Genomic DNA, 12,288 nt, shown 5'->3' on the forward strand with positions numbered 1-12,288 from the left:
ATGCTGCCTGGGCCAATCTGGAGCAATGAGGGTGGCCATTGGCCTCTCCTCCCTTATATTGATCAGTACCTTGGGAATAAGAGGCAGAGGAGGGAATGCGTACACAAAGAGGTAGTTCTAGGGGAAGGTCAAGGCATCTAGCTTCCACGCTAGGCGGTGATACTCCTTGGTGCAGAATTTTTCCAGCTGGTGGATGAGGTGCGAAGCAAACAGATCCACCTCTGGAGTTCCCCACTCCTGAGTGGCTTGCAAAAAGATTTTCCTGTGGCGCTGCCATTCGTGGGGGTCTTCTGTTCAAGTGGTCTGACACGGAGTTGTTGATCCCTGGTAGGTATTGGTCTATTAGGTGCAATCCCATGGAGGAGGCTGTCAGCCAGAGGTTCATGGCTAGCCTGCACACAGGGTAAGACTGGGTCCCTCCCTGTTTGTTGATGTACCACATTACAGTGGTGTTGTCTGTTTTGAGAAGGAGGACCCCTGGCCTGAGATGGGATTTGAAGGATATCAGAGCCTTTTGTACTGCCATCATTTCCTTCAGGTTGATGTGTAAGGGAAGGTGCTGGGCCTCCCAATGGCCTTGGGTGCACCTTCCTGCTAGGTGAGTGCCCCAAGCAATGTCTGAAGCATTGGTGGTGATGGTCTGGCTCAGTAGGGTTGAGGATGAAGGGAAGATGCTTTTTCCTGGCACGGGCTCTTGCCACCAGAGAAACTCGGCCCTTATACAGGGGATCAGGGGAGAGAGGTCTCTAGAGGCTGAGAATGCTGACACCAAAGGTTCTTTAGATACCACTAAAGTTTCTTCATGTGAAGCCTGGCTAGGGGAATAAAAAGGATGCAAGATGCCATGTATCCCAAGGCTTGCAGGAACTTCCTTGCTGTGAGGTGACTTCTGGAAGCCCGCTGGGTAAAGTAGAGCGGCAGGAAGCTCTGCTTTCTGTTGATAGAAAGGCCATTTTAGATGCTGTGTCCAGCAGTGCTCCTAGGAAAATGATCCTCCTGGAGGAAGTCTGCTTTGATTTCTTTTCACTGATGGTGACCCCTAAGGAGGTAAGGATAGATTTGACAAAGAGGAAGTCCTGGAGCAGCTTTTCTTTGCGTTCTGCCCAAATGAGGCAGTCATCCAGATGAGGGTAAATCTGAACATTTCTCTGTTTGCAAAATGCTATGGGTGGGGCTAAGCATTTGGTGAATACCCTGGGAGCAGTAGATAAGCCAAAGGGTAGTGCAGAGAACTGAAAGTGTTGTGAGCCTCCCCTGAAGCGCAGGAATTTCCTGCAGATTCCCTTATGGGAACGTGGAGGTAGGCATCCTTTAGGTCTAGGGTCACTAACCAGGGATTTTTTGTCAGCAGCTGCTGCAAAGTTAGCATTTTTAATTTGGGGACCATCAGAGAGGTGTTCAGAATGGATAGATCCGGGATGGGGCACCAAGTGCCCTCTTTTCTGGGAACAAGGAATAGTCCGGAATAAAAGGCTTTGCCTGTTTGGTCTGCGGGAACAGGTTCTACTGCCCCTTGGGATATCAGAGTTTAGACTTGTTTTAATCCCTCTGCCAATTGATTTGGAGGTAAGTCTGGGTACCCTCATGGAATTGGGAGTTCGTTGAAAGAGAATTTGTATCCCTGAAAATTATCTTTAAGACCCATTGGTCTTTGGTTACAAAAGCCAATTTTCTTTGCAGAGGGAGAGTCTTCCTCCTAGCTTTTGGTGAGTTAAAGGAGGGCAGAGGAGGGAGAGGGAGTCATTTATAGGTTTTGCCATAAAAGGATGGCTTAGAACTCCCTGCCTTAGGGGTGGAGGAGGTCCACTGTTTGGTTCTCTGCTGTCCCTGGGATAAAGTCCTAGTTGTCTGTCCTTGCGGGACTACTAGGTGCAGAGGAAAGGACCAGTGTTTAGAGGGGAAATTCCTGCTGAACCTGGGAGGTTGGACCTGAAAGAAACTTTTACTGTTTGCATAGATTTTGCTTTGTCTTCCATCTTTTTAAGCACTTCTGCTTTAATTCCAAACAAGCGGTCCTTATCCAAGGGTGCATCAATGAATTTAGACTTGACATGATCAGGGAGAGGTTGTTCCTTCAACCATGCAGGTCTCCTAATAACAGATCCTGACACTGCTGCCCTGCTTGAGGCTTCTAGTGCGCAATATCCACAGTGCAGAGTGTGTTTGGCCACTTGACAAGTAGAGTGCAGTAAATCTGCTAACCCTTTAAAACTGGCACAGTCAGGAAAAGAAGAAATCTTTTGTTTTAATAGTTCCAAAGTGTGTTATTGATATTTTAACATATGGAAAGTACAGTTGTGTACACTTACCATAAATGTAGATGTTCGAGTGTCTTCACTGTTGCAGTCATCACTGTAGGGTTCTCCCTGCCAGCAGGCAGTCCTCAGTCGGCCAGAATCCCAAAGTCTGGGTCCGGCGTCGGCTGTTCAGTCATGCTCCCTGACGTCAGAGCACTAGGAGTACAAAGCTGCCAGCCGACGCCATGTTCTCCAGTTTTTCTTGCCCTAGATGTCAGGTGCCCAAAAAAGAAGGCTAACAGTAAAACAAAAAAGAAACATACAACAAGCCCCATACCCTGAAGCAAATACACCTCAGAAGAAGGGTGAAGTAGGAAACCACACTAATGAAAATATAAGAGGGGTCAGGAGGGAGGGTAACCCAGACTGCAACAGTGAAGACACTCGAACATCTACATTTATGGTAAGTGTACACAACTGTACTATGTTCATCGTGTTTCATTGTTGCAGTCATCACTGTAGGGTTGAATCCCAAAGCTGAGATAAAGGGTGGTGGTTATAGAGTAGAAGGGGCGGCTAGAAGGCCCTGCAAGACTGCAGAAGCAAAGCTGCCCTAGACTTAGAGTAAAGAGGGAGACTGTAGTGCTTAGAGAAAGTATGCACTGAACTCCAAGTTGCAGCTTCCAAAATATCTTTGGTAGGTACTCCCCTGAGAAAGGCAGCTGAAGTAGCAGCAGCTCTGGTAGAATGAGTCCTAATTTTTCCTGGGATTTGCTTTTCATGATGAGAGTAACAAAATCTGATTCCATGAGCAATCCATTTAGAAATGGTCTGTTTTGAAACAGCTTTGCCTTGGGAATTTGTTGCATAAGAAACAAACAGTTGCTGTGTTTTCCTGATATCCTTGGTTCTGTCCAGGAAAAAACGAAGTTGTCTGTGTACATCCAAGGAATGCAAGATCCTTTCCCCCTTATTTTGTGGATTAGTGAAAAAAGTTGGCAGGTGAATAGTTTGATTTAAAGCCACTTTGGAAACCACTTTCGGCATGAAAGTAGGATTAGTCCTTATAGACACCCTATCTTGGTGAAAAATAATATAAGGTTCCACAGCCATGAGTGCTTGTAACTCCGAGACTCTCCTGGCTGAAGTCAGAGCCAGCAGAATAGCTGTCTTCCATGATAAATACTTAAGATCAGATGTGGCAGCAGGCTCAAAAGGAGGCAGAGTGAGTTTTTCCAGAACATAGTTGAGGTCCCAGGCAGGTATGGGTGGTGTCCTAGGGGGCCTTAAATTCTTTGCTCCTCTGAGATATTGTTTCAGAAGTGGATGGGAAAAGATTGGAGGATCTGTATTGTAATGTGCAGAGATAGCTGAGGCATGTATTTTTATGGAGGAGAAGGATAAACCCTTATGTAGCATGTCTGTCAGATAAAGCAAAATCAGAGGGATATTAGGAATGAGGGGATCCGAATCCTGAGCATGCATCCAGGTGCAAAATCTCTTCCATTTACCTGCATAAGATTTTCTAGTGCTAGGCCGTCTGGCTTCTAAGATGACATCCATGACCTGTTTGAGAAGAGAAGGATTAATCATAGACCCTGAATTCGCCAGGCTGCCAGGCTGAGAGTTTTGACATAAGAGTGCAGAACCTGGCCCTGGTGTTGGGCCAAAAGATTTGGAATCTGAGGTAAAATCCAAGGTGGCTCTTGGGATAGATTTATTAGTGTTGAGCACCAAAATTGACGAAGCCAATGTGGGGCCAGTAAAATCATCATCTTGGGCTTGTCCTGCTTGATCTTTAATAACACCCGTGGAAGAAGAGGTGGTGGCGGAAAGGCATACCCCGAGAGGTTTCTCCAACTGAATGATAGTGCATCCACTTTCCATGCTAGTTTGTGGAATGTCCTTGTGCAAAAAATCTGTAACTGGTGGTTCAGGGGGGATGCAAATAGATCTATGTCTGGGCAGCCCCAGGCTTCCATAATCAGTTTGAATATTTGGGTGTCTAGCATCCACTCGTGTGGGTCTGACAGGTTCCGGCTCAGACTGTCTGCCAGAATATTTTGTTTCCCTGGCAGAAACTGAGCATGTAGATCCACTTTGCAAGCTAGAGCTGTGTTCCAAAGAGTCATGGCTAGTCTGCAAAGGGGGTAGGAGTGTGAACCCCCTTGCTTGTTTATGTACCACATAACTGTGATGTTGTCTGTCCGAATAAGTAGTTGTCCTGGTTGTAGAAGATCCCTGAAAGCCAAGAGGGCATTCTGTACAGCCAACATCTCTTTTAAATTGATATGTAGGTGCTTCTGATCCTCTGTCCAAAAACCTTGCAGACCTTTTCCCTGCAAGTGGGCTCCCCATGCGTAATCCGAGGCGTCCGTGGTTAACACTTGGCTGGCTGGAGGCAGACTGAAGGCTTTCCCTTTGTTGTGAAGACATGCCATGGTCCACCAATGGAATTCCTTTTGTAGACAAGGCAAGACAGCAATTTGTGTGTCTAGACTGTGGGAATGTTGGGACCATACACTTTTTAGGTACCATTGTATTTTTCTGATATGTAGTCTTGCATTTGGTATGAGAAGGATGCAGGAGGCCATGTAACCCAAAGCCTGCAGGAATTTCCTTGCAGTTAGCTGAGACATTGACGCCAGGGTTTTGAAAGTTGAAGCCAGCTGCAGTTGTTTTTCGGATGTCAGGAATGCCATCTGGGTTGTTGTGTTTAGAAGAGCACCCAGAAAAGTTATCTGTTGTGTGGGTGTCAAATTTGACTTTTTTATGTTCGCAGTGAATCCCAGGTACTTGAGAAGATTTTGAACAAATTTCAGATGCTGGAGTAAGACATCCTTGCTGTCTGCTTGAATAAGGCAATCGTCCAGATAAGGGTAAATCTGAATTCCCTTGAGTCTGCAATAAGCTACTACTGGTGCCAGGCACTTGGTGAAGACCCTGGGCACAGTAGACAAGCCAAAGGGCAGCGCAGAGTATTGGTAATGTTTCGATCCGGCCTTGAACCTGAGGTATTTTCTGCACTCCTGTCTGATTGGGATGTGTAGGTAAGCCTCCTTTAAATCCAATGTCACCATCCATGCATTCTTGCTCAACATTGGCAGGAGCTGCTGCAGAGTAAGCATCTTGAACATTGGTATGTCCAGGAAAGTGTTTAAGACTGACAGATCCAGGATGGGTCTCCATGAATTTTGCTTTCTGGGAACTAGAAAGAGCCTTGAGTAAAAACCTTGGCCCATCTCTAATTGTGGAACCAGTTCTATGGCCCTCATAGCCATGAGGGATCCCACCCAGATTAATGCCTCTGACCATTGGTGTTTTGGAAGGTCTGGCCATCCGTTTGGTCTTGGCAAGGTATGAAAGTGGAATTTGTAACCTCTTGAAACTACATCCAGAACCCACTTGTCTTGGGTTATGTGAGTCCAATTTTGTTGAAAAAGAGAGAGTTTTCCTCCTAGAGGGGCTTCCAGGAGAGAAGTTCCTGGAGCCATGCAGGGGAAGTCATTGAGCCTGTTTTCTATAAGATTGAGGTCTGTCCTCTCCACCCCTGGGGGTGGAAGCACTCCACTGCCTAGGTCTGCAAGAGGTCTGTGCTTGGGCCCTCCCTCTGGAGAGCCTGTATCTACCACTCTGAGGCCTGTCCGAGCTGGGAAAGGACCAATTTTTAGTTGGCCAATTTCTGCTAAATCTTGGGGGTTGAACTTGTAAGAAATCCTTAACCGTTTGCATGGATTTTGCCTTATCCTCCATTTTCTTTATCACCTCTTCAGCCTTAGTTCCAAACAAAACATTATGCTGAACAGGTGCATCTAGTAACTTTGCTTTCACTTGATCAGGTAAGTTTTGTTCCTTTAACCAAGCATGCCTTCTAATGACTGTGCCAGAGGCAGCCGCCCTGCAAGAAGCCTCCAAGGCATCAAAACCACAATGTAAACCATGCTTCCCCACTTGTTCAATGGCATGCATCAAATCGTGTAATTCCTTATTATCTGCACATGCAGTAATGGTACCCAGCTTTTGTTTCATAACAGACGGTAGAAATTGCTGATATTTTAACATATGAAATTGACAATTTAAAGCCCTAATAGATAAAGTAGCAGAAGTGTACACTTTTTAACCCATCTCTCCAAAGCTCTGGAATCCTTATCTGTTGGAATAGGGTTTTTAGCAGAAGCGGCCTTAACCCCCTTAGGACCCTGAGAAATGGTTTCTGGATCAGCAGTAGGATTTTTGTAAAGGAACTGGTGGGAGTCAGGGACCCTGTAATATCTGTCGGGCTTAGCAGGGGCTGGAGGAAAGGAGTCAGGAGTTAAATTAGCCTCAGAAAAGGCTTCATCCACAATAACCAGAATAGGAGGAATAGCCAGGGGTCTATGTTGGGGAAGAAGAAGGAAATCCCTAAGCCTTTTCTTAGATTCCGAGTACTCCTGTCCTTCCCAGTGAAAATGTTCCCTCATGTCATGTAAAGTTTCCCCAAAAGACAAATCCTCAGGGGGAGAAGCTGATGGAATGGATTCTTCAGCATCAGAATCCTCATAAGGAGGGAAAGAATATTCCTGTTCAGAGGAAGACACTGAAGAAATAGATGCTTGATCAGATGATTCATAATCCAAATCCAATTCTTGCCTTGGCCTTTTGTCTGGAGGGGGATGTGAACCCCTAATCATGGTTAGTAAGTCCTCCGCCATTTTAAGTAGCTGTTTCTGAGATTTGGGTCCCAGATCAGAAGAGGCCTGGGCTGGTGTCTTAGATTTAGAAGGAGTCTTTGCCTTTGTCTTTGCCTTTATCAGAAGCTGTGTAGGCCTGAAAACCCCCTCGGAAGCCGGTACCTGCACAGCGGCTCTGGACCCATCCAAGGGAGCATTGTCCGAAGGTCCTGCAACTGGAGTGCTCAAAGGCCTAGTTGGCTCCTTGTGGGAGTCCGTTTCGGCAATCGGTTCTGAAATGGCCGACGTCAGGGGCTGCAAAAGCGCCTCACTGACAACGGCCGAACCTGTAGCTGGCTCTGCTTGTAAAACGTCGTCTGATTTGAACCTTGGAGACCTGTCCTTATCCTCGCGTTTGTGAACTCCGGTAGTCGGAAGCGTGTCCGACGACATTTTATAATTAAATCGCCTACCAAAGTAGTGAAAAGCAAAATCGGACCTTCGCTTAATTGTACGTTGGTTAAATCTAGCACAAAACCTACAACTAGCTACGTCGTGGTCAGGGCCTAAACAAGGAATACAGTAAGAATGGAAATCCTTATGAGGTATTTGCTTCCCACAAGAAATGCATTTATTAACTTTTTCTGACATCGGACTGGAGCAAGAAAAAAGTTTCCCCAACGGGGTACTTAGCTTTGTGAAGAAGAAGTCAGTCTTCAGACTGAAGCACGAAATATCAGGAGTCAGCCGACCGGCATTTGCGAACTGCTTTCACCGCACGGCAAGAAAGACTGGAGAACATGGCATCGGCTGGCAGCTTTGTACTCCTAGCGCTCTTATGTCAGGGAGCATGACTGAACAGCCGACGCCGGACCCAGACTTTGGGATTCTGGCCGACTGAGGACTGCCTGCCGGCAGGGAGAACCCTACAGTGATGACTGCAACAGTGAAACACGATGAACATCTGACAGTTGAGAGCTCCGATAGCTAAGGTTGCAGAGATGTATACTTTTTTACCCCATCTGTCCAGAGCTCTGGATTCCTTGTCAGAAGGGATAGGATTCTTTGCAGAACTAACTTCAGCTCCTTTTGGTCCCTGAGTAATGACCTCTGGGTCTGCAGCAGGATTTCTGTATAGGAATTTGTGAAAATCCGGTACTCTGTACTACCTGTCAGGTTTAGTGGGAGCAGGTGGGAGGGTGTCAGGGGCTAGGCTGGATTCATGGAAAACATCATCCACCACTTCTAAAATAGGGGAATGGCCAGGGGTCTGTGCTGGGGCAGGTCTAGAAACTCTCTCAGTCTTTTCTTAGACTGAGGGAAGTCCTGAGATTCCTAGTGGAAATGTTCCCTGAGGGTGTGAAGGGTTTCCCAAAGGAAAGGTCTTCTGGTGGAAAGGCAGAAGGAATGGATTCCTCTGCATCTGAGTCTTCATAAGCAGTAAGAGGCTGTTGTTCCTCTTCAAAAACTGAATAATCAGATTCCTCAGAATCCTGTTCTGACAGTATTTCAGGAGAAGGGTGTCTTTTCCTTTTAGAAGATGTGGCCTGCCTACCCCTGATTAGGGAGATAAGATCCTCAGCCATTTTAAGCATTTGTTCTTGGGGTGGTGGGGCAGGAGTAAGATGGAGACTAAAGGCAGATTTTCTAGGAGTGGTCTGGCTTCTAGGCCTAACAGTATCCATCGGTCTGATAGAAACAGTAGTCGGATGAGAGGACGTCGTTTTTTGTTTGGAATCAGCAGTGCGAGAGGCCTCCTTGGAAGCTGGTGCCTTGGTCGTGGCTCCAGACCCAACCGAGGCAGAGATGACCAAAGGCTTGGAAGACGAAGAAGATTTCTGCAGCATACCGGACTCCGAAAGGGTCTCGGTAGAGGACTGCATAGATATCGTATCAGGCATCAATGGCTGCAAAAGCACCTCACTGAATTCTGGAGAACAGACGACCTGCTTACCGGTAGCGTCGTCAGAAGGCTTAACCTTGTGTGGTCTGTCTCTACTTTTATCTCTATGTTTTTTCGGAATGTCTGTGGATTGCTGGCTGATGGACGCCATTTCGGAATGCGAAGACAGAAGACAAAAATACCTATCTACAATAAGAGCTCTACGATGAATGGTTCTCACGTTGAAGAGGGCACCGAACTGGCAACGGGCAAAGTTGTGGTCTGGGCCTAAACAAGTAATGCAGTAAGAATGGAAGTCTCGGTGTGGGATCTACTTTCCACAGGCAAGACAAATGTTAACTTTTTTGAACATCGGTTAGTGCAAGAATAAAGGACCCCCAATGGGGTACTTACCTTTAGACGTTTTCAGCTGGAAATGTGAACTCTAGTAGCGACCAACCGGCACACTTGCGAACTGCTTCTGCTACAGGCTCCATGGCAAGAAAGACTGATGTAATGTTGTCGGCTGCCTTGCTTTATAGCACTGATGCCCTGACGTTATTCTACAAATGACAGCAGCCGACGCAGAAAAACACTGATTCTGGTATTCAGGCCGGCCGAGGGCTACCACAGCAGGGATAACCCACAGGTGATGACTGCAACAGTGAAACACAAAGAACATCATACTGGAGGGACAGGTTTCTCACCCAGAGACTGCCCATGCTCTGAAATATATAAAATCTTGAGTGGATGGGTAATAGAAAGTTCACCCCGGGGATCACACCAGTGGGTCTACTTGATAGAGGTACTGGAAACTAACGGGTTGGGTGGCACAATGCCAGGGCACTTCTATGGGCTAGGCTTGTAAAGGCTCCAAGGCCATTAGCCTAGTACACACCTATGAACCGCTCAATGGGGATCACACCAGTGGGTCTACTTGATAGAGGTACTGGAAACTAACGGGTTGGGTGGCACAATGCCAGGGCACTTCTATGGGCTAGGCTTGTAAAGGCTCCAAGGCCATTAGCCTAGTACACACCTATGAACCGCTCAATGCTTAGTTTGCAAAGTGACTATATCGCTTAAATGTTGAATAAGTCAGTTATACCTGATGTTTTCTCTAAATTGAAATTTAAATATATTTTATATTTGTAACCATAGTATGTGTGATACATTTTGGATTCAGGTTTGTTATAAAAATCTAGTACTGTGTGGTTGTTTGCCAACTGCCTTAGGTTGTGGCTGACAAGCAGTCTTGAGGATCAGTCCACCAACCTAGTTAAACAAATGTGCATGCTCATTCAGTCAAAGCTTGGAAAAAGCATGCACTTACTTTACTGGAAAGGTTTGGTAGCTAAGGCATCACTGCAGAAACAACAGCAAAAATTGCCCTGGCTAACCCACTGCTACTTTGAAAAATACTCAAGAGCCACTTATTTAACAATTGGTTCTGCCCGTGCTCTAGCCCTGGGCTAACCCACTGCTACTTCCATATTCGTTACCCTACCATTACTGTTTTCTCTCTCTCCTCTCTCCAACTAACATTAAACTACTAACTCTTATACCCAACTCTTTGTGCACCTATTCTTCGATATTAAATTGTCTTCTACCTCACTTCTCCTCTTCTCTTTTCCCTACATTCTCTTACCTTCCCTGTAATTGCCTTACTACCATTTTCCCCTGTCTCTCTCTTTCTTTTTCTCCGCTGTAATCATCTGTCCTGGCCCATCCTCACCATCATATATTTCAGGAGAATTCTAATGTGAGATGCATTAACAATTGCATCTAAAAATGTTCTTTATCCATTATTAACTTGATAATACCCTTGAGGTATATTATTGTCACTGTATCTACTTTTGTAATCTTTGTATTGAAGTTATAATGTCATGCATATATGTATTTTTGCTTTGCTTTACTTTATATCCATGTATTTTTTGCTTGCTTTGTTTTTATCTATGTATTTTTTTATTTGGTCTATGGAGCTTTTCTTCCTGGGCCTCCACTGAAAATGGGTTCACATCCAGTCGAACTTTCCCAGTAAACAAATGTCAAATAAATAAATAATGAAAACTATGAGCAACTGCCATGAACTGAAGGCTCATTTAACAAAATTCAGTTAAACTTCCATATCTTGTACCATTGTCTGATCCTGTCATACTCTAAATGAAGGAGTGCACTTTGGATATTCAGGTTTACTCTTAGTATTCCTGTACATAGATATTTAGTGTAGTTCCACTAGACACTTTTGTTTTAAGGAAAAAGTGTAGCTACTTTCAACTTTAGGCAATAGGAAAGGGTCTTCTGACTCGACTAAACATTTTCTTCTGATACCATCCAAGAGTTGAACCACCTGATTACAGGTACAAACAACTGGTAACATAATGATGGTTATGCCTCAGAGCTAGAGCTGTAAATAAGTAAATATATTCATTTTCAATACTCTGCTGTGTGACATTCTGTACAAGAAGATGTTCTGTTGCATTACTGTTTTTAAAAGCACAAAAAAATCCTGAAAAAGAACTGTACATAAAAACCACTGATCTGAAATTAATAAAATTTATTGTTTAGAAGGCAAACAGACATGAAGTGCAAACATGGTTTTATTTGCTAAAAATATACATGGCAGAATCATATCAGTATCACTATGTGCACTTTGCCTATTTTTCCAGGACAGAACTGTAACAGCTCAATCTGGATTTCAGGTGTAAAAATTATAATTCTTACACATTTGGAAGGAATGCTGCTATGATCCACATACTTAGCTAGATTTGTGACTGAAACCCATTGTTCAATCAGTCTGTCAGTTCACGTCTCTTAGATGCTTCATCTCCCATGCCAAACCCAAATATTGCAGTTCCATAAACACTGTCCAGAAAATGGCACCATTGGGGACTGAACTCAGTCCTGTTTGTAGTGTACAGGTCAACACTCTTCATGATGTTCTGAGAAGGCAACGACTGCAGTTCAGGTTTTACATTTTTAAAAACAGCTCTTCCTTTAAATGGTAACTTTCAATACTGTAATCTTCCATAAAAGACTATCGCCTCCAGTACTGCAAAACAAATATAGACAAGATTAAAGTTTGCATGGTTTTAACAGCACAGCTTCTGTAGGACATTTTTAAAAGGGGATCTGGTTACTCTATTATCATTTCTGGTGTGTGTGTGTGTGTGTGTGTGTATCTACAAATATACTCGATTCAAGCAGAACATGTTTCATACAGCGAGAAGTTTTTTAACCCATGCAGCTTTTACTTTTTTCTCATTACAATCTCTTACTTGCATTAAACAATAAATACTGTTAACAGCCACTGTTCTTGTCAATGTCCAGATTAAGCTGGTAACTAAGCAACACTTAACAGAAGATACAAAGGCTCCCACACTCCCCCATGTATACTTCCTCAATTAATAATGTAACGTGAAGGTCTACAAAAACTCTTGTTAGTACTGTTTGCCAGTTGATTCTCTAGAGATTGTTGAAACTAACTTTGATGAAATAGGCATCAACTAACTAAAATTTC

General features: G+C 44.5%; 1 protein-coding gene across 1 annotated transcript in view; it reads right to left on the bottom strand.

Annotated features, from left to right (window-relative positions):
* Positions 1-11,310: 11,310 nt before the first annotated feature.
* Positions 11,311-12,288, bottom strand: part of PIK3C3 (phosphatidylinositol 3-kinase catalytic subunit type 3) — a gene marked incomplete in the record, with an annotated part of 1,653,126 nt that continues 1,652,148 nt past the window's right edge. Inside the window, 1 exon segment of the mRNA XM_044074431.1 lies at positions 11,311-11,820. Coding sequence (XP_043930366.1) covers positions 11,806-11,820 — 15 coding nt within the window.

Source organism: Protopterus annectens, chromosome 6.part0, assembly GCF_019279795.1.
Source record: "Protopterus annectens isolate FY-2018-M chromosome 6.part0, PAN1.0, whole genome shotgun sequence".
NCBI classification, from domain to species: Eukaryota; Metazoa; Chordata; order Ceratodontiformes; family Protopteridae; genus Protopterus; species Protopterus annectens.